The 20,865-nt window shown below is 40.3% G+C and overlaps 3 protein-coding genes across 8 annotated transcripts in view; 1 reads left to right on the forward strand and 2 right to left on the reverse strand.

Annotated features, from left to right (window-relative positions):
* Positions 1 to 4,171, reverse strand: part of ADAMTSL3 (ADAMTS like 3) — a 202,564-nt gene extending 198,393 nt beyond the window's left edge. The window contains exons 1-2 of one of the 3 annotated variants that reach the window (XM_048071872.2): positions 4,142 to 4,171; positions 2,419 to 2,572 (exon numbers count right to left, since the gene is read on the reverse strand). In XM_048071872.2, the coding sequence (XP_047927829.1) occupies positions 2,419 to 2,464 (46 nt within the window). In that variant the 5' untranslated portion in view covers positions 2,465 to 2,572; positions 4,142 to 4,171. Of the gene's footprint in view, positions 1 to 2,418; positions 2,573 to 4,141 lie in introns of those variants that run through there. The other 2 variants (XR_007166140.2, XM_048071863.2) reach the window with 2 other exon arrangements.
* Positions 1,378 to 16,736, forward strand: LOC106043362 (lamin-B3-like). 3 transcript variants are annotated; one of them, XM_048071873.2, is made up of 12 exons: positions 1,378 to 1,831; positions 6,131 to 6,287; positions 7,253 to 7,378; positions 8,327 to 8,497; positions 9,516 to 9,641; positions 9,747 to 9,967; positions 10,872 to 11,094; positions 11,986 to 12,093; positions 12,402 to 12,518; positions 12,625 to 12,729; positions 12,860 to 12,930; positions 15,091 to 16,736. In XM_048071873.2, exons 1-11 carry the CDS (start codon positions 1,464 to 1,466, stop codon positions 12,899 to 12,901), a joined length of 1,764 nt encoding a protein of 587 aa, XP_047927830.1. In that variant the 5' UTR covers positions 1,378 to 1,463; the 3' UTR covers positions 12,902 to 12,930; positions 15,091 to 16,736. The 3 variants fall into 3 exon arrangements, with proteins under 3 accessions (XP_047927830.1, XP_047927831.1, XP_066860003.1); XM_067003902.1 differs by lacking the exon at positions 1,378 to 1,831 and adding an exon at positions 5,487 to 5,607; XM_048071874.2 differs by lacking the exon at positions 12,860 to 12,930 and having other exon boundaries at positions 1,381 to 1,831.
* The window catches only part of SH3GL3 (SH3 domain containing GRB2 like 3, endophilin A3), a 55,946-nt gene continuing 50,911 nt past the window's right edge, over positions 15,831 to 20,865 (reverse strand). For both annotated transcript variants that reach the window (XM_048071877.2, XM_048071876.2), the window contains one exon: positions 15,831 to 19,197. In XM_048071877.2, the coding sequence (XP_047927834.1) occupies positions 18,992 to 19,197 (206 nt within the window). In that variant the 3' untranslated portion in view covers positions 15,831 to 18,991. The remainder of the gene's footprint in view (positions 19,198 to 20,865) is intronic.

Here is a 20,865-nt window from a genome sequence, read left to right on the forward strand (position 1 = left end):
TTCATAAAATCCATCTTTTCTTTTAGTGAACTCTAAGATGATGTCAAGGCATCAAAGCTGTATTTTGGAGAGTGCAACTAATACGATTTAGACTGTAAGAGCAGGAGTTCATCTGCCTGTATACAATAAAACTCTAAAGGTCAAAGAGAAGCAGAGGGCATAAGAGGAACATTCATGTAACAGCCTGAGATCATGGATCAACCACTGCAGACTGAAAGTACAGCTTACTTCCCGACAACGCCACAGCTGTAGGAGAACAGCTCACACTCAGACTGGCTTAGTGACTGGTGCTTCACTAGCAGCCACTCTGGAAGTAAGCAGCAACAGAATATGAGAGGCTTCTACTGTGATCCTGCAGCATCTAATGACTTTTGGCACCTCTGGGACTCGGCAGCAACTTAGAAGTGTCACTTTGCATAGCTAGGTAGCCATCATAACACAGAATATAGGCCTAGGACATAGAAGGGGAAAAGAAAAATAAATAAATAAATAAAATTTAAACATAATCAAAATGCTTCTTGACTGCTTAGATGGTGTATGTTTGGGCAAAGGCTGTTCCTCTGGGCAGGAAATAGGAAATAGCATCAACCTAAGCTAAACTCTTAAGGAAAGTTTCTTGTAACTGCTGCAACAAACACTGTAATTTACAGTTATAGGAATGTTCAGAGATTCTAATGCTCATATTCATGAAGCACTTGTTCTCTGAAATGTAAATGAAAATGAAAACGATAAATTTATTAGCTATTGAAGAAAAATGGCAACTATCACGACAGGTGCTGAAAAATCTTTCTTAATGTACAATGACTTTTTTTTAAAATGTAATTAGCATACATTTTTGCAGGCTGCTTCTCATGTTTGTCTTGATGCCATTCCTCTCCCTCCTTTTCACACGCTACTTCAGCTTTCATATGAAACCCTGTAGCACTGGGATGCCTGACAGCCACCGCAGCTGAAACTAAAAGCTAAAATCGCCCACAAGCAGACAAGCGGAGGGTACTAGCTTGTTTCCATCAGCTGATCAAACTGCAAAAACCAGACAGAACAGGCAGAGTGCAGATAGGGCGGCGTGCCGGCGTGCGAGCTTCACTGCAGCTGTGATGCATCTGCCTCAATCTGGGATTTTGTTCCCCCGACCCTTTTGCCTGTTCAGTACCACCGAGCTGCTGTGGGCATCCCAACAGCTCCTTCCCCGCCCTCCCCGAGCGGCACCATTGGGCTGATGAGAGGCAGCGAAGCATGTGTGAAAAACCAGCTTAAAAAAAAAAAATTAAAAAATTAAAAAATTAGATACGTGGATTAGCGAAGCGGTGGCACTGGGGGGGGAGCAGCCGTAGCCCTTTAAGCTGCCCACCCTCTCCGGCGGCAGCTGGCTGCTATTTATACGCGGCGGCTGCGGGGCGGGCCCGGGAGCGGCGACAGCGGCGGGGAGGCCCGGGAGCGGGGAGGCCCGGGCGGAGGCTGCCATGACCACGGCTCTGTCCTCTACACCGGCCGGAGGGAGCCGCTCCGCCGGCCGCGGGGCTGCCTCCTCTCCGCTGAGCCCGACGAGGCTCAGCCGGCTGCAGGAGAAGGAGGAGCTGCGGCAGCTCAATGACCGCCTGGCCGCCTACATCGAGCGGGTGCGGGCGCTGGAGGCCGACAAGTCGGCGCTGCGGCAGAGGCTGGCCGAGCAGGAGGCTGGCAGCGGCCGGGAGCTGGGCTGCCTGCGGCTCCGCTACGAGGCGGAGCTGGCCGACGCCCGCCGGGCGCTGGACGATATCGCCATCGAGCGGGCCGCGCTGCAGGTGGAGCTGGGCAAGATCGGCGAGGAGCACCGGCAGCTGCACAGCAGGTCGGTGTCCGGCCGTCCCGCCGCTCCTGCCCGGCCCCGAGCGGGCCCTGCACCGTGGGGGTCTCCCCTGGGGCTGCCTCCATGCTTGGGGGTCTCCCGTGGGGTGAGGAGAAGGTGCTGCTGCCTGCCGGGACCCGTGCCTCCGAGAGGGAGGGCTTGGTGCCGCTGTGGTGGCCGGGTCATGGTGCTGGTGAGACCCCAGAGGTGTGGAGTGGCATAGGTCTGGAGAAACTCTAATGTGTGTCCCTCAGGTGTGTGGTAGGGTTACTGCTGTGAGTGCCTTCTGCTCCAGGGCTGCTGGGATGCTTCACAGCTTCCTTGTAATGGGAATGAGGTCCCCCAGAATTTGGGATGCTGGAAGGCCTTCTGTGCATAGCCCTGCTTGGAAGCAGAGTTGACTGGGTTGGTACTGCACTCTGTGTTTAATAAGCACTAAAGAAATGCTGGAAAGCATCTAGGAAGCTATAGTGGAAGGGGAGGTAAGTCATTGTATGGAGTCTGCTCACATCTCTTTCGAGCTTTGTAGTTCAGGCTCTACCTTCTCTCTGTATTTCCCTCTAGATGGTCCTATAAGCAGAGCAACTTACCTTGTACAGGCTGGTAATGCACAGATTGTCCTAGTGGCTCTTCCATTTTAATCTACGTGTTGCTGGGATGAACTGCCTGTCACTTCAGACTTAACGGTCTCATGAGCAGTGTATCCTGTGCCTGGAATCTCCTTGTTGTCTAGTCTCCCCAGGCCTGAAACAAGGGGATGGTCCAACACAAGTGTGATCAAAATATCTTGTAGGAGATGCGTAGTGAAGGGCAGGGAACAAACGTTAACACAGCAAACATCCTTTTTGGGTATATACAAGTATATATGGATATACACAAGTAACTAGCATTGCTAGTTACTTTAATGCCCTATTGTAATGCAAACTCAATTACAAACTTGAAGTAACTTGCATGTCCATAAACACATACAATCTTGCTATGAGCTGTTATCATAGCACCTGTAGGCACTAACTTTTCCTTTTAATATTTATAGTATGAAACAAATAGTGGTTTCTACAGGCTCAGTAGGACTTAAGTAGCTGTTCTACTTGGAAATAAAACAGTGTTTTACTCTAAGCTTCTGTTTTCAGCTGCTTAGAAGTTATTGGTCTTGCCTCATTCATACTGTGTTTTAGCACATAATTTTTTTAATAAATCTAACCAACCACTGGATTGGACAGTGAGGAGAGAAGGCTAATGCCAGTTCTGAGATTTTTCTGCTGCTCTTTGTGTTTGTATAACACAGCAGCTTTGTTTATAAACCTTTAGGTTTGGTAGGTATGTAATTCTCTGGACAAACTTTAAAGTAACTAGGTTTTAAAGTGGTTAACTTTAAAACCCATGGGGAAGGATGCATAGCTCATCCTTTCTGGAAGGACTAGACTGAAATTCTAATATTGAGTGCTTTTTATCTGGTCTAACTGCAAATGTCTCAGATGACTTGGAACAAACTAACTTGAGGGTATCATGCCCTTTATATATATCCTTTAAATAACCTGGAACTCTTATGGGATGGAATGTCACTAGATAACTTCCCAGCAGTGTTAACCATTGACTCCTTTTGATCACTAGTGGAGAGTTTTAAACCTTCAGCAACAATCAACTATGTTTGCATTCCATTTTTTTCTTGAACAGTTGTAACTGGAAGTAGGCCAAAGATGTTTTGGAAAGGGGAGTTGTGGTTAAGCATATCAGTTGGTTGAATTTAGAGACCGAGGAAGGTCAAAGCAAGAGCAGTAGCACTACAGATAAAGATGAGACTAATACTTCTTCATGAAGAAAGAAACTACTGTGTTTTGCTACTGAACCTAGCAAGCTGAAGCTAAGAGTGAATTTCTCAAGTGCTGTTAGTGTCCTCTAGTCTTAATGAGCTGAAGTGATTTGAATGTGCCTGGAGAATTTAAATAATTTCACTAAAAGCTCAGGTCAAGCATGTGACACCCTGATTTATAGGAAATGTGATAGTCAATGCCTCAGTTATCACTTTGCATCAAAGCTAGACTTTGGTAAATTGCTGTTATTAAAGATGAAATGACTCACTTCAGAGTTCTCTGGAAAAAAGTTGTGAGGAACGAATATAGGAAACCTGAAGTTGCCTGTCAAGACCTGTGTTAAGAAAGTGGGCTATCAAACAATAGATATAAAAAACACTAATAGAGTTTCACTCTTGTGCATACCTAGATGATTGCAAAAAAGATTACAATAAGATGAAACAGTCAATACTATCGGTAAGTAGTTATTAATGTACATGTTAATATTGTAACCAATACTTACAATAAGTACAAGTACCAGCAGAGATCCCAAGTGGCTAATATAATTAATACCTAGAAAAGAAAGAAAACTAAATACAAGGGGAAAACTACAACGCAGTCTTTTGTTTGTTACTATAATAGTTACTCTTTTCGTAGACTTTCTCAGTAAAGAGTAAATACCCTCTACTAGCAAAAGATTTGTTTATGCATCATGGTCACAAAGTATAGAGACAATCAACAGATGTCTGAATAGCAGGCCTAGAAAAGGCCTCAAGAAAGAACCTGATCTAGCCCCTCACCCCCAGCCTGTGTTAGAACCAACCATACCTGCATTACTTCTAGCCAATGTTTGTGTAACCCTTTTCAAATTCCAGATGATGGAGATTCCAGAATCTCCCTAGGCATTGTACTTCACTTCTGAACTACTATTAGCTTACTCTCTAACATCTAACCCAAATATTTCTCCCTGCAATTTAAGCCTACAACTTCCTGCCTTTTCCACAACAGACATGGAAAACAGATTCCCTTCCTCTATGCAGCAGTCTTTACATACATAAAAGACTGTTATGTCTCCTGTCACTTTTCTCTTCTCTAGACTAAACAATTCTTTTTTCCAATATTTTCCTGTATTCCATGCTTTCTAGAGCCCATCACTCCTGTAGAATGACTTTGGACTCCCTCCAACTGGTCTGCTCAGTTATCAACTGGAAAACTCATTGTATGAATTATCACAACTTAGCCACTTGGCAGAACAAATTTTGCTAAAATAAAGTGAATTCTTTACTCCCTAAAATGTCAAATATGAGTTTTGAGGAGGAACTCGGACTCTGGATGTAGGTCAGGTAACTGGGTCTAAGTTGCCCAGGGTAACTGAGTGCTAGTATTAACCTGGTATTAGAGCAGTCTGGGAAATTGTCACCCCTTTATCCTCAAAGACAGGAACTCACTGTGGGCTCAGTACTTTACTGCTGTGATGCCAAATTTTTTTTAAAAAACCTACCTTGGCCATCCAGAAGGTACCCAAAGGCTCTGTAATTGGGCATTTGCACAAGGTGATAGGAAGGAAATGGCCTTCTGAAGGCAAAGCTGCTCTCACCCCATAACTCTGCCAAGGCACGAAGGAAGGGAGAATTTGTAATTCTTCCTGAGGGGAAAGTTATTCTCAGAAGGAGGTTCTCCATGCTATGAGAGCAGGGTGGTCTGTGTGGAGACTTGTGTGGCAGGAGCTGGGGACTGGAGGAGGCAGCGGGGCTGAGAGGGCCTGCGTGCTAGGGCAGTGCCCTCAGGGGCCAGAACTCCTTCAGTGCTGTGAAGGGACCTTCCCCATCTGGTTTTCAGATGGGGGAAGCCCCCAGCAGCTGGAACTGCTTTTTGCCTTCAGCTGCAGAGGAGGGGGCACTCCACCACCATGTGTGACCAGCATCACCTGCCACCCTGCCTCAGGAAAGCAGGCCTTGAGCTGCTCGCATCTGGCCTGCGTGCCCTCAGGTGGTATGGCGGCCTCCCTGTGGAGCAAGTGCATCCCACAGGGGGTGGGCTGTGTGGGGCTCTCAGCCACAGCAAGGGTGTCCTGAGGTGGCAACAGGCACCTTGCCAGGAAGCTGGTGGCTGCCTTTGCTGCTGAAAGGAGGTTTTTGTGTCAGGAGTTCAGCAGTGGCACATCAGTGCAGTCCAGTGAATGCTGGCTTTGAATGTGACTAATCTGTCCCTGTGGAGAAAGGACCTGTCCTGTCCCTCCCTTCCTGATGGTAGTGCTGTGGAAAATAGCTGGATTCTGCATAGAGTTCACACACAATGAGTTGGAAAGTGGGTCAGAAATCTTTCTGGTTAAAAAAATGATACTTCTCTGAGGGTCTAGTTTGTTCCTTAGCCTACCCTATGCTCTCAGCACAACTCCTAACCTTTCTTCTGATTTAGTTCAACTGCAAACCCCCATAAAGGTAAACATGCTGAAAGCAAATTTTTCTACCTCACCAACAGTAACTTATGAGTGTAAAACTTTCACTTGCAGGAATTCAAAGAAAGAAGCTGACTTAAACTTGGCACAGGCTCGTGTGAGAGACCTTGATGCTCAGCTGAATGCAAAGGAAGCTGACTTAGCAACAGCTTTGAATCAGAACAGAAGTTTGGAAAATGACCTTCGTGAATTAAAGGATCAAGTAGTCACTGTAAGACTTGTTCCTGGAATTTCAACTTTGCTGTTGCTCCTGAAGCTTTTGCTTGTCTTTTCCCAAACTAGTTAGTTGAGATTTAAACGTAAAAGCAGGCAAAGGCTGTCACCTATGACAATTACAGGTGGACAAAAAGATTTCTTCAAACTTGCTGAAAGCAAATGCTGCTAATAGTTGGTCCGTTAGAACTTCTGTCTGTTGTAAGTACTTTTAATTCTATTCCATGACCATAGTCTGTAATGATTTTTGTTCTGATGATGAACTAAGTTGAAATGTGAACTGTTGTAGCCTCTGTAGCAAAGGGAGGATTTGGTGGACCCTGCTTTACTATGCTTAAATCTAGGTAGAACAAATAAGAACTGACTACTTCTTGTGGGTTCGTCTGCTGAGTTGCTACTCTATCAGTGTATTACAACACAGTATCTTCATGCTTTACCATGATTATTGAGCTACTTTAGGGTCTTTAAGATGAAAACTAGAGAAACCTTGTATCATTAAAGTGGAACAGTCCAGTACTGGCACCTTCTAAGAGTTTGTCAACATAGTAAAGCCATCGTTGGAATTTTCTCGTTGTGAAGTATCAGTCAAGTGGTATGGAAAATAAGGGAGAATTTTGGAGCACTTAGTAATGTGGAAGGGAAGAATGTGTATGGATGTTGCAATTGATTCATCAGAAACCTATTTTCTAGACTTGAAATAAAACAGTGGTTAAAAACTAGCTGGTGGGATGAAGGGCTGCGTACCTTCTTGGAAATCTGGTTTATGTAATGACTAATAGGGTTCTTTGTTGCAAACATGCTGGATCCCACTGAAATAGACGTTAAACTGTCAAATAAACTTCACTTAAGCAACATGTTTTTATAGCTGTAGGAATGAAGTTGAATAACCTGTAATAAGGTGGTCATCTTAGTTTGGAAGAGTGATCTCTTAATTTTGCTTATCCCTATGTCTTTCTCTTCTAGCTGAAGCTGTCACTGGAAGATGCCAAAAAGCATCTTCACAATGAAATGTTGAGAAGGGTGGACCTGGAAAATCACATGAAAACATTGCAGGAACAAATGACATTCCAGAAGCGCCTTCACGAAGACGTATGTTTTAGCTTATTAACAAGAATATATATTTTTAATTGTCCATGACCCCTGGATGCCCTTAAAAGCAATGTTAAGGTGTGTATTATCCTTAAAAAGGTAACTAGCTGAGTCAACCTATGACAGTCCATCAGCCAATAAAATCTACCTAACTAGGAAGACTTCAGCAAAGTATACGGCCTTATGTTAACTGGCATAGTACCAATAGATATCTGGAATATGAGAAAACTTTCTCAGGATGCACTTCTGAAGGTAACTACTAATGTACTACTTTGTGTAACTGAAAGTGCATATATTACAGTTGAAATAAATGGTTCCAGGTGTTTGCTAGAAGCCTAAAATAATAGAAATCAAACCTCTCTTAATAAGCAACTTATGTTCCCTACTTCCTTAATGGTTACCAAGCACCTTTGGTAAGTGTTGCATGAAAAGTCAGTACATGACATACAACTTTTAAAAAAAAAAAGTGAATGCAAGCCAACCTCCTTCTGGAAGAAATCTGTGTGTGGTTTAAGTGATAAAACTCCAATTTCTCTAACCCAGCTGCTGTTAGTTCTTGAATAAAACAAGAATAGTTGAAGTAACATTGCTTAAAGAAGCTGAAGCATATGCACATGTGCTTCTCAGTTAAGAAAAGCAGATAAATTCATCTAGTTCAAAGAATTAGTCTCCAAATTAGATACAGATTACTGCATTTAGTAGTTTAAGCAATGTTGGCAACGAGGAAATCAAGCAACCCAGCACAGCTAGGGAGGTGGAAATACCTGACCTAATGGATAGATATTTTAGCTCCCAATTGATGAATATTTAAGCTCCAAATAAGATGAATGCAGACAATGACAAAACTGCTTCAGTACTGAATGACTTACTAAGCTGGTACAGTATATCCACAGTCTCAAATTGAACTGTTTTAGCTTGCTTATTCTCTGGAAAACTTTTTCCTCCTAGGAACTCAAGGAGACAAAAAGAGTCCATGAGAGCAGGATGGCAGAAATAGAGTCTGGCCGTCAGAGAGAATTTGAGAGTAAGCTCTCGGATGCTCTGCAGGGGCTCAGAAAACAGCATGAAGAACAAATTCAAGGATACAAAGAAGAGCTGGAAAGAACATTCAGTGCAAAAGTGAGTCTTTAAAAAAAAAAGCCAGTAAAGAAAATTCTCTGCACCTTAATATGATTAAATTTACACTACCATGTAACATAAATTTACATACCAAGTAACTGATGTAGCCCTCACATTTAGTGCAGAGCTTCTAGGTGTAAATGTGAAGAGTAATTAACTACAATTAGTGTGGAATTTCAAAAGCGTCAAATTTTACAGTAGAACTTAGTGCCACCAACACTTAGTACAATCTTTTTCCTCATATTAGTCTTGCATTCAGGTAAAATTAATACTTTTCTTATACTGTTGTAGGTAAGATCCCAGGGGTTTCTGGGTTGGTTGCAGTGTACCATATTGGTATGCTAAGCTGTCTTTAATATTTAGTGCAGAATCACATGATTCACTCCTCTCAAGCAGATGTGTTTATTGCTTCATAGTTCTTTTGGGTTTCTCTATGCTCCAACTTTCTCCACATACCAACTTAGTGAATTTACTTGTACAATTCTGTCCAGGTCTCTACTGGAAAACCTTGTATTTCTTGTATGAATATACTTTATTTCACTGCATGTTTTTTTCCTTTCTTGGAAGAATGACTTCTCTTCAAGATTGACTTGCTCTAGAAGTAGCTCACTGATGCAGGAACTGTTCAGTAACAGATCTTTTGGGGAAGAACAATAGTTCTCTAAGCATACCTAGTATCCTCTAGCTTCATGCTTTGACAAGCAGTTTCCAAGCATTCTCCATTATTCTTCTGGAGAATCAGTTTACTTCGTATCTATCCTTCAGTTATAAATGTATGAAGACCTTGTATTTTAAGCCAGCACCGCTCCCTACCTGATTATTGCTGACTTCTGACATGAATGTCAAACTCACGTAAACCTCCCTGAAAAGCTTTCTGGCCTAGACCTTATTGGTATCTGCACACTTAAGTAAAACATAACTATTTCCAGATGTAACAGCTGGAAATCACTTGGTTTTCCTTCCTTATTTAAAATACATGGTCATAAGCAACTCATTACTAACAGTGACTTATCCATAGGTGGAGAATGCCCAGCTTTCTGCAGCAAGAAATAGTGACTTTGCCAATGCTGCTCGGGAGGAGCTAATGGAAACAAAGATGAGAGTTGATACTCTGACATCTCAAGTTAATCAATATCAAAGCCAGGTACTATCTTCACTTGTATATCCTTAAATACCCAATTCAAACTAATGTGCTTTCTTCTCTAAATTTCAGTTAGAATTTAACTGATTTTTTTTCTCTCAATTTTAGAATGCTGCTTTGGAGAGCAAAATAAGGGAGCTACAGGAGGCACTGGATTATGATCGTGATCTACATCGAAGGCGTATGGCTGAAAAAGAGAAAGAAATGGCACAAGCCCAGCAGCAGGTACAAGCACAGTTGGAAGAATATGAGCATCTCTTAGATGTGAAACTGGCACTAGATCTGGAAATAAATGCCTACAGGAAGATGCTGGAAGGAGAGGAACAGAGGTAGGCTATGACAAGATCCTCAGATGAGGGCTTGCTCCACCCATGATCTCTGCACTAACAGTATATTCTTCAGAATGTGGAAGAGACAAGAAACAAATACTAAATGTGCAATTAGTACCACAATTCTGGTCTTTAAGTATAACTAGTAGATAAATGGTGTTTATATCCCACATCTACCATACAATATACTAAGATGAAATAACTTGACAAACCCAACTGAAAGTTTAAAGGTCCGTTAGACATCCTTGCCTAGAATCAAACTTTTTCAAAGCTTTGTGCTAAATCCCAGAGCTATATCAACGAGTGTTCAAACCTAAACCAGCTTTTCTTTCTCCCTTGTCCATCAGAGTTAGGTGCTGTCATTTCTACTTGAGTATTGAATTTTGGAAAACCGCTAGGGCACACAGTTTATAGGGGTACAGTTGTTCTGTGCGGGTTTTAATCTGTACCTAGTTAGCTCAGAAGTCTATTTAGCAATTGAAGCATCAATGTTTTAGGCTGTGTGCATGAGTGAAGCTGGAAAATCATATTAGCTCCCAGTTATCCAGACACAGTTTGAGAACAGTGTGAACTCTCAGTACATGCTAAGAAGGGTCAAAAACTTAAACAACTTCCACTAAAAAACAACTTCCACTAAAAAGTGTCTGTAGAGACTTTAAATGAATTGCAATTGGGAATCATTTCTTATCAATATAAGCTTGCTCGGAACTCTAGGTTTGGGGCTGTGTTCCAAACTTAATAAGCTACTTACTAAGTTACTCTTGCCAGTAAAAATAAAATCTTTTATTTAAGACTTCATGGAAACCTTGAATGTAAGAAGCTGTTAGACTTGGTTATTCTGGGAAGAGCAAGGAGGAATAAGCATGTTAGATATTCTAGTGAATGTTATCTGACTCCTTTCTAGGCTAAAGCTGTCACCTAGTCCATCTTCACGCAGCACTGCAACTCAAGCAACAAGTCAAGAGCGACGGTTCCTGCATGGGAAAAAAAGGAAAATAAAAGCCAAAAAGAGAGAACATAGTCCTGGATTTAAGACTGTTCAGCATGCTTCATCTTCAGGAAATATATCTATTGAAGAAATTGATGCAGATGGGAAATTTGTCAGGCTTAAAAACAACTCTGATGCGGTAGGCACTTGTACTTGTTCAATTCTACACTGCCTTCACTACCAAGTATAACTGCTTGTGAATTGATTTGTGCCTTGGTGAGAGATGGCAATAGGGAAGGATGATGAGATGGGAGAAAAGTACTGTCAAACTACTTAAGGGAAGGCTTTCTAAGTCTTTCTTCGACTAACCTGGTTAATGTCAAGAGAAGAGCAACTGGTCCTGCAGGTGTCCTGTTCAGAGCTGTTTGGGAGATGCTCTTGCAGGAGGTGCACTGGCTTCCATGATAGAGAAGCCCACCATCAGGTATTTCTCATTAGGCTCAGGGTAGCAGTATTGGAAGTACTACGTAACCTTGGTAAATTAAATAAGGTTTTAGTAAACTGGATGACAGCTTGCTGCTTAAAAATGCTTACAGCAGATAAAAGGCTAGCATCTAATCAATGTAGAGAGGGCTTCTCTAATCAGATAATTCAACTAGTTTTGTCTGCAAATAAGAATCATTAGAATTAATCATCAGAGCTTCAGAACTTGTGACTGGAAGCTTAAGCACTTACGTCAGCCTGAGTTACCTTAAACTTTCACAGATCACTATGTATATTATAGCTTATACTTATATACATATGGTCTGACTTAAAGATGGGTGTGACCAACTTGATTTACCAGAATCTCCCTGGTAAGAACATGATCTTTCTTAAACAGAAGGCAAGAATAGATATGCCTAAACTTGTGGGATTAAGATTAACCCTAAGAAAATACTGGGAGAATTCACTGGAAACTTGAAGGCAGCCTCAAAATTGATTCTTCCACACTACAGGAGAGGGACTAAATGACCATGAAGCTGGAAAGCACCTTGCACTTGTATGGTGTTGTGTTGGTCTGTAATGCTGAGAGAAATTTCTTATCCCACAGGATCAGCCACTACATGGATGGGTGTTGAGAAGACATCTTGAAAGTGTGTCAGATGTAACATACAAATTCCCTTCACGGTTCACTCTTCAGGCAGGCCAAGTAGTTACGGTAGGTAGTGGTTTCATAAAACTTAAAGACCCTTGTTCTCATTAGGTTAGATGGCAATGGAGAATTGTGTAGTAAGAGAAACTAAATTACTACCTGATTTTCCTGATCCTGCTGTAAGTGCCTAAAGAACAAAAATCCTTATTTTATGTGGAGAGAAAGATGAGAAAATCCTTATAAGAACTTGATCTGGAGTTCAGTTTCTATTACTGGGCATCTTTGGTATTAGAGTACTTGAAGTTTTATATGTTCTGAGTTCTAATTCAACTACAAATAAAAATCTTCAGAAGCTCACTTTGAACTTGTTGCAGATCTGGGGTGCAGCTGCTGGTGTAAGCCCAGGTCCTAGTGATCTGGTCTGGAATTCTCAGAAGTCTTGGGGAAGTGGGTATAATATTGGTGTTACTCTTGTCACAGATGAAGGTGAGGTAAGTGAGTTTCTAGCTTCTTCTGTCCTAATACAAAACTTGTTTGCCTTAACACTTGAGTGTTTAACGCTTGAGTGTTCTTGGTGGTGACTCAATTGTATTGCAGGAACTAGCAGAGAGGAAGTTAATGCATGTACCTAGAGAAGAAAGTGGTGAGCAAGATGATGAGTATGAAGAAGTAACTGAAAGTGAAATGGAGCTTCCATCTCAGGTAAGCTGCCTGAAACTTAAATGCATGCTATCAAAAGAATTATTCAACGGCCAATCACTTTTCATTACACAAAAATACTTCCCCAAGTACCATCCATATGCTACAACTGTACCATTTTTCTTGATGTCAGACCAAAAGAAGAAGAAAAAAGAAATGTTGTTTGGTTTCATGATAGTGGTTCCTGTGAGCATCCTTTAGCAGGTGAGATCAGTGAGAATCATGCTTGTCATCTCAGCTTGCTTCATTAGTAGTGCTTCAGTCTCTTGTCCCATGTAGGGTGTAGCTTGCATGGCTTTGCATCGCAAGTGGAATTGATATTTTGCTTATTATTAGTTGAATATGATCAAATAGTGTTAGCTGTCTGGCATCTAATTACTGAAACAATGAAGAATACTCTCTTTAATGTCTGTTTCATCTAAACATTTGACTGAGTAAGCTTGCAAGCTGTTATCCAAAGAACAGAACGCAAGTACTAACTAGAAATACCTTATTTTTGTGGGATGAAGTGACTTCTCTGATACTTAAGAGCAAGTCCAGGCACTGTTTTAAGTGTGCAACTTAAATTCACACTGAAGAAAGCTAGTACTTCCATTCAAAAGTATGAGAATGCTGAGGTTAAAGTTCTTGGTATGTTGACTGGCTAAGCTCCTCTTAAACTCAAGCATGAGTTTGAGGCATTTCAGTGTCAACTTGGTTCCAGAAATCATTCTTATTTTTCTGTGTGAAATAAGTATCTCAACCTTGTTTCTGTCTTAAATACCCCCTTCAATACTTCCAAGTGGTACTGAAGTACAGATGCAGATCATGCTAACAGAATTAACACAGATCAATAGAATGAGCATGTTTTGGCTTCCATACACCTAGAACCTTTTGGCTATAACTTGCATGTTGCAATGCCTTGTAAAAGACTCTATGGCCTCTCTAAATGGTTTTTGACTGATCACAGTCTGAAGTTCAGCATCTTGAATGCTTCTAATGCATTTTGATACTGTTACACTGGTCTTTTAATTGCCGAAGTGTGCTGAAGGGCTTTAAATTGATCATAACTGAAAAAATATAGGCTGTATCTTACTTGAGTTGATTTTCTTGACTTGAAACAGTGTAGGCTCCTTCCTTAGTGTAGGCTAAGGACCGAAGTAAAGAGAATGTCCAGCTAAATATTCATTCTTTGCCTCCTGCTGACACAGCCTGTTGAGTTACCACAGATATTGCTAAAAATGATCCCACACAGCTGCAAGGAGGACTGATATCTACTGCAGCAGGCCTTAGAGCCACCGTTTCCTCTGTGCCTTCATAATATGTATACCTGTCTAAAAATAACTTGGAAGTACACTTTCTTCAGAGCAATAGTATTCTGAGATCTCATAACAGGCAGTTGTTTACTACTTAATTCTCTCCTTGTCCTTCTTTAGAACAGAAAAGCTGGGTAAATATCTATTACTATAATATCCTCTGGCTTAGTGTTTACAGGTATCAAAGACCCCTGAGTACATTCTTGTAATATTTCCAGTCCTGAACTGTGAAGGAGGGTATAATCATGTTTGCTAGGTTATTGAATAATGTTCTACAATGCTGTTCTGGCTTTTAATATGCAGTATAAACAAAAATGGCTGAAGCTGTATCAGTGGAAACAAGGTTTTAAAGAGACTTACCGCTACAAGCTTCATCTTCAAATTAGGGCCTCTCTTTCAGTATTTTAAAGACTTTAATTGGCTAATAACATGCTTGTTCTGCAGTCAATGATGGAAAGAAAAAGCAACACTTTTCTTTACATCTCTAATCTGCTGTTTTATCAGCAATGTTACAATCAAATTGTATGCCACTTATGGTAAGAATCCATTCTAATACTCCTATTCATATATTAATGTCCTTTCCATCTGCTGAATTACTATCAGAGTTGTGTCACTAGTATACCTATGCTTCTGTCTCACAGGTAATATTGAAATAATAGTAGCTTAGTCCAAAAAAAAAGTTAACTTCTTGCAGGTAGCAAAATGATGTAAAGAATGCTTTGCTTTAAGGAAGGCTTTTCCATACTTTTTGCTTCTGCTCTTATTCTAACTAGAGTAGTGGGAATTTGCATGCTGGTTAAGTTTTGATGCCTCAGAACTGGGGTACTAATAGCTCAATAGCTTTTCATTGAAGAAGGTATTGCATGGACTCAAACTCTTAAACTTATTTTCCTTCCCACTGACCATCTAGTGTAGTTAAGATGCTGCCACTCTTGAAAACCTGTTTTGCTTGTTAATTAGTAATTAAATCTACAGAGTATTATTAAAGAAATAAGTAAGATGTCTTTAGCCAGCAATAAATAGTAAGTATGCATGTTCATTAGCCTAATGTCTTGTTTTATTTCGGCAGCAAAATGAGGATCCTAGCTGTTCTATCATGTAATATGGACGCAGATGATCATTTGAAAACTTCTCAATCTCCAGCGACATCGCAGACTTGTTTTGATATCTTCTGCAATATCTGAAACTCACTTGGAATTTGAATCTCCCATCTGACCTCTCTGTAAGAAACATCGTCCATAACATGAAACTTTCTACCGTCTGATAACTGTACCCTGTCTTGGATTCACTGATATAAAGAGCAGTAGAATACAAGCTCTGTATGAAGTTGTTATTCCACTCTAACACAAGGATCTGGTCCCTGTGACCTGCTGAAACACAGGAGGGTGCAGTTTACAAAACTGTTAGATGCATGTCCTAGAAAGATGATAAATAACTGAGAATGAGCGTGAGGCTGCCTCAGCTTTCTCAGTATTCTGACATGGTGTTTCTCCAAAGGCAATTTCTGTTTCAAGTTTGGGTGGGAAACTACATGGGCCAGATCACACTACAGTGTGGGCTTTCAGCAAGTCCAAACTTGGCTGAAGTGAAACGTTCACCTGAAGAGTAGTGAGTGTCTGAAATGTTTCCTGCTCAGATCCTGATGCTGAGATGTCTAGATCACTTGCTAGAGGACTTCCTAGAGCTTAAAAAAAAAAAAGGAATCAAAAGCAAGTTGTGGAATGTTCCTCTCATTGATTAAATGTACTGTTTCTGTATTCTAGTACATAGAAATTACCAATGTCAGTATTTGATCTTTCTGGATGCAGTATATCACAGCATAGCTTTTAGTTCTGATTTGCTGGAACCTTAACTTGGACAGATATATCCTGCAAATGTGAAACATTCCAACAGAAGGTACTGTAACTAGCAATATTAGCACTCTCTCCAAAAGGTCCCAAAATGTCAGCCTTCTAAGGGGCTAGGGAAAAAAACAGATGCTGAAATATTAAAAAAAAAAAACAAAACACAAATGTTTACAGCAAAAGGTGCATCAAAAAGACCTGCTCTTAGTGTCCCTATATGCTAAATGTCTGACTCAAGGGCAGTCTGCAGGTCTGATTTGTATGTCTAATGGGGGAGCTGAGGTAATACTATGTATTGGCCAGTATGTAATTTATGTTTAATAGCTTTGTGGCCCACCTGAAGGCTGACCCACAACCTTTGCTGGCTATGTAGTCAGCCTGTATTCAAGTACTTCTAGTTTCTTTTTTCTAAAATGCTTACCTGCTGGCTATATGGTGAAGAAAGGGCCTTGATGAGCCATGCAAAGTCTAGCTTTCTTCTTGTTAAGAGGATGAGCAACTGACACTGCTGATCTCCCCAAATGCTGATTTCTGGCTGCATCTGTTACCTTGCTAAAATATTAAATTCTGAATTTTAAGATCCAGTCTATATTTGGATAGTTATTAATGTGAGGCTTTCCTTATACTGGCTTAATGCTCTTAATTTAAGCTATTTAAAAAAGTCTGGTTTTGAGACATCAAAACTACTGCTGATTTAATGCATTTTAGCAGATTTGAACTTTTGTTGTACTTTAAGGCCCATACAGAAATAAATGCTGTTCTTTGCTATATTTATTATGTTAAACTTTTACTATTAAAGAGTTTTCATGTACAAATATGGCAGTCCAAGACTAATTTACAAGTAAAATAATAAAACTGGCTTTTAGCGTTATTTGAGTGGCTCAAAACTCTGAAGCATTACATGTCCCTGCATGGCTTGAAGAAACTTTCAATGGTATACCCTACTGTCCTGTTTACACTTATCACTCACTTTTCCAAGTAAAGCTGACCTGTGATGAATTTAAGAGTATTAAGTATTTCAAATGAGAGGACTTCTCTTTAAAGAACAAGCAAAAATCAGTATGAAGTGACAACCCTGAAATGCTTGAACTACTGTACAGGTCTTGATGTAAATAGCTGTGGTAGATCAAGCTATTACAGTGACTGTTCTTTTTCTTCTCCCCTGGCTATTGCTTACCTACCTAAGCAAACTGTAGGTGCCTAACCCTGGCTCACAACAGCTTTGCTTCTTGGCTGCTGGTACCTAAAATCTTTTCTATTCTTTCAAAATATGCACGTACTTTAGCAATAGCCCTTCTACTGCTACAACCCAGAAGCACAAGTATAGCAACTGTAGACTGAGTTGTCTGGCATTTATCTAATAAGCTGTGAATCTCAAATACTTAAATGTTTGACAGTTGTTCCACACTTTGTATTCAGAACACCATAGCTACTTTAATTCAAGAACTAGGTCAGGGCAAGTTACTTTCTGTACTGCTGCTTTAATAACTACTAGCTATTCACCCCTGAAGTTAGGAAAGGCCTAATAAATTTCCTTTGTATGAGCAGGTCCAGAATCAGAGCTGTTGTGCCCTAATTAATTAGCAGGCTGTAGACAAAGTTACAAAGACTAGCCCTCTACCTTTCTTGTGAGGATTGTGCAAGCCAAGGCTGAAGACAGTAGAAAAAGGAAAACATGGTTTTGACAGCAGGTTAGAGGCTATTTATGCTGCTTACAGGGAAAAGTTACTGCACCTGTGGCACACACTAAATTCTTACCTCTCCCGGGAATACTGTCTCTACTGGATTGTAGATCCAAGTAGAGATCCAAGTACCGCTTGATATACTGAAGCTGCATTCAATCCAGTTTGCCCATAAAGATTTTGATTCCCTTCTCATTGCTCTCTCTTCTGTCTTGTTCAGAGAGTAATTGGCAAAAGTTCACATTCCTCTGGGGGTGATGACTGTTTTTAGTCATTACTACAGCCATACTTACTGAGCAAAGATGGAAAAGGCTAACACAAAACCACACTATCCATCTTCATTTTGATAGTACTTAAGCCTGAGTCTGTCTGTCTTTCATTTTGAGGCCTTTCTTATATGTTTTAGTTATAGCATTTGTTTTTTCCTTTCTACTACTTCTCCATTCCTTCCAAATAAATAAATAAACAAAAGCAGAACTGTTAGTGACTTTTCATTTGTTTGTAACAGGTACTAATGATACTCACCCATTTATCTCAGTGGAGGTCTATGCAAGCTCTGTGGCGCTAGGATCAGTTCGCGCTTAGTTCAAAGGAATTTTTCTCTTATTCTCCTGCTATAAGAAAATTTTAATGGACATTATGAATGTCATTCAATCAGTGACAAGAGAGAAAGATTATTAAAACTGCAGTGGCCAAGGTGTCATGAAACTAATAGTTTGGCTTTTTTCATGCATTTTTAATGTAGCATTGTTTTTTTCACTGAAATTTTATTTACATAGCAAGAGTGACCCTCTAGTTCAGAAACAAATACCAGAACTATAGGAACAGAAGTGGCAACCACTGTTCTTATCCCACAGAAATATTTATTAAGTTTGGTCAGCAAAGTATAGGAACTTTTAATTCTGAGAACTTGTACTTAGTACAACAACATCGTAATATTGACAACAATCACTTTGCCTTTTGTCAACATACAATGTGAAATGTGGATTAACTTGTTCACAATAAATTACAGTGTGATTGATGAAAAGAGCTCAATGACATCAGTAACTTAGGAACTGGTTACAGTTAGCTTCACTTACAGTATTTTTTAAAATGGTTTTCAATAGTAAAATCATTGCAACTGAAGATTTAAAAAAAAAAACAAAACACATACAATAATAGCAAAGAAATGCGGTTTTGGAGCAACAGTGAGCTACCAGTAAACACCTCATACAGTGATCTTCAAGGCACAAAGCAAAAAAACTGGGTATGGGTTTTTTTGCAGGTTGATGGAGTCAGGGAAGGTAAAGGTTTTTTTGAATATAAAATAAATACATTTTAAAAAGACGCATACAAAAGTCAGTAAGTCAGTCATATAGCAAGGCTTTCACAGAATGCCACACTGACAGCACATTTGTGAATCCATTTCAGTCATGAAATCATGTTCACAGCTTGAATGACACAATCACTGAGGCAAGGGTACCATCACTTCAACATAATTAATGGGGAAGAAGCCAGACTCTCCATTTAACATCCCTTCATACCAATTCTCATCGATCTGATTGGTCAAAGTTATGATGTCCCCTTCCTTAAACCCAAGTTCACCTTCATTTTCTGGTTCAAAGTCATAGAGAGCTTGGCAGCAAGGCTGATCCATGTGCGCTGAAGAACCTGCCCCAGTGACAGAAAAAAACAAACAAACAAACATTAGAAGAGCTTCATAGCATCCGACTAGCCACTAAGCATGAAAATAATAGGTCAAAACATAGCTGTCTTTTTTTTGTCCCCCCAAACAGTTTTACCATTGCTTTTACCAATTAACATCTGGTCCTTCTACACATAATACTAGTGATTACTGTTTTAAAGCATAATTCTGTTCCTCCCTCAAGTTCAGATGCTACTTGATTTCTGCTCCTAGTTGCATTCCCTTTGCAAAGGATAAACAAAACTAATAGTTCAAGTAATCGCGGTAGTCAAAACTAGTGTGGTCTCTTTGGAGCAGTGGCCAGAGGAACTGAAAGGGTAGGATATGTGGAAGTGGAAAAGTCAACAGGAGAAGTGACAAATAATCATTTAAACTTACTGCACTGCAGCACACTGCCACTGCAGGAATACCTCTCAGAGGGCAGGGGCTCCATCTGTCCTACACACACACACATGCTAACAGCCTGGAGGCAGCCAACTGGATTTCCACGCACCTGTGCATTTGCAGGAGCAAGGCCTCCAGCTGCTCCTGCATTAGGACTTCCACCCTCACCTTGCTTGAGCAGTGACGATCATTTCTGGGTTACTGCTCCCTGAGTCTGTGTGTTCAAATCTTTTGCTATACATGTCCTTCATCTGAACTAGAGTGACAGTAATGTTAGTAATGGTGGTGGCTGTCAAACTATCTTACAGACGAAAAAAACAGCAACCCTACCGATACAGCACCCGGCTGTTCGCTCATGTCCTACTATAATGATCTTCATACCAAGTTACGCTAAAATATTAATGTTACCATATGTAAACACAGTAGTAAGTACATATATTTACAGGAAAACAACTATAAATTAAAGTAGAAAACAATCACCATTAGCAAAATAAATTACCTTATCAATACAGCTGTCTTTTTAAAGATTCTCACAAAGAGGTGGTTGACTGGCTTGGATCTCTAGTATAGATACCTATATGTAACATATTCCTTCATTCATACTTATGAATAATAGCTTATTCTAATAAAATGTAATCCCATGTTCAAATTGTAAAGCTCAGCTCTGTGGGGAAGGACTAGCCAGAGGTTCAACAGATGCTCAGCTGTAACAGATTTTTAATAGTACATGCAGCATATTGAAGTAAAATTCTGCTAAGTTGTAGTATGTTTATAAATGAAGAATAGGGAAGAAGACTTCATGCTGCTACCACGTACACAGCAGCAAAACACCTTACAGCATGACAAACAACTCTTCAATCTTCCAGTGCTTCAATTAAAGCAGTTAAACCCCTGAAGTTATTCTGCTTGTCTCATTTGCAACATTTCCACAACTGAAATATTTTGTCTTAGCTCTCTCTCCAAGCTATCACACAGGCTGATCACGTAGTTAGCCCAAAGAGTAATTTTTGTTTGGGCAAATATGCACCCAACGATAATGCAATACAGATAAAATAGCTGAGATGTTAAAAATGAATGCTGTACTTTTTAATCTGCAAATCATGGTAACGTGTAGGCAACTACTGAAAAGTAATTGTTTTGATATTTTCTAGCAACAGGGATCAGAAATCTTTTAGGAAACGAGGTGACAAAACAATGATTCTGGTGATCAGTAGACGAGGATGGGTGAAAGCATCTTTTTAATTGACAAA

This window comes from Anser cygnoides, chromosome 11 (genome assembly GCF_040182565.1).
Source record: "Anser cygnoides isolate HZ-2024a breed goose chromosome 11, Taihu_goose_T2T_genome, whole genome shotgun sequence".
In the NCBI taxonomy this organism is placed as follows: domain Eukaryota; kingdom Metazoa; phylum Chordata; class Aves; order Anseriformes; family Anatidae; genus Anser; species Anser cygnoides.

Excerpts from the sequence above, each read along its gene's own strand:
- LOC106043362 (XM_048071873.2), top strand. The coding sequence starts at position 1,464 with ATGACCACGGCTCTGTCCTCTACACCGGCCGGAGGGAGCCGCTCCGCC. Across the intron at positions 8,498-9,515 it reads AAAGAACATTCAGTGCAAAA|GTGGAGAATGCCCAGCTTTC; the intron begins GTGAGTCTTTAA and ends ACTTATCCATAG. Across the intron at positions 12,730-12,859 it reads AAATGGAGCTTCCATCTCAG|ACCAAAAGAAGAAGAAAAAA; the intron begins GTAAGCTGCCTG and ends TCTTGATGTCAG.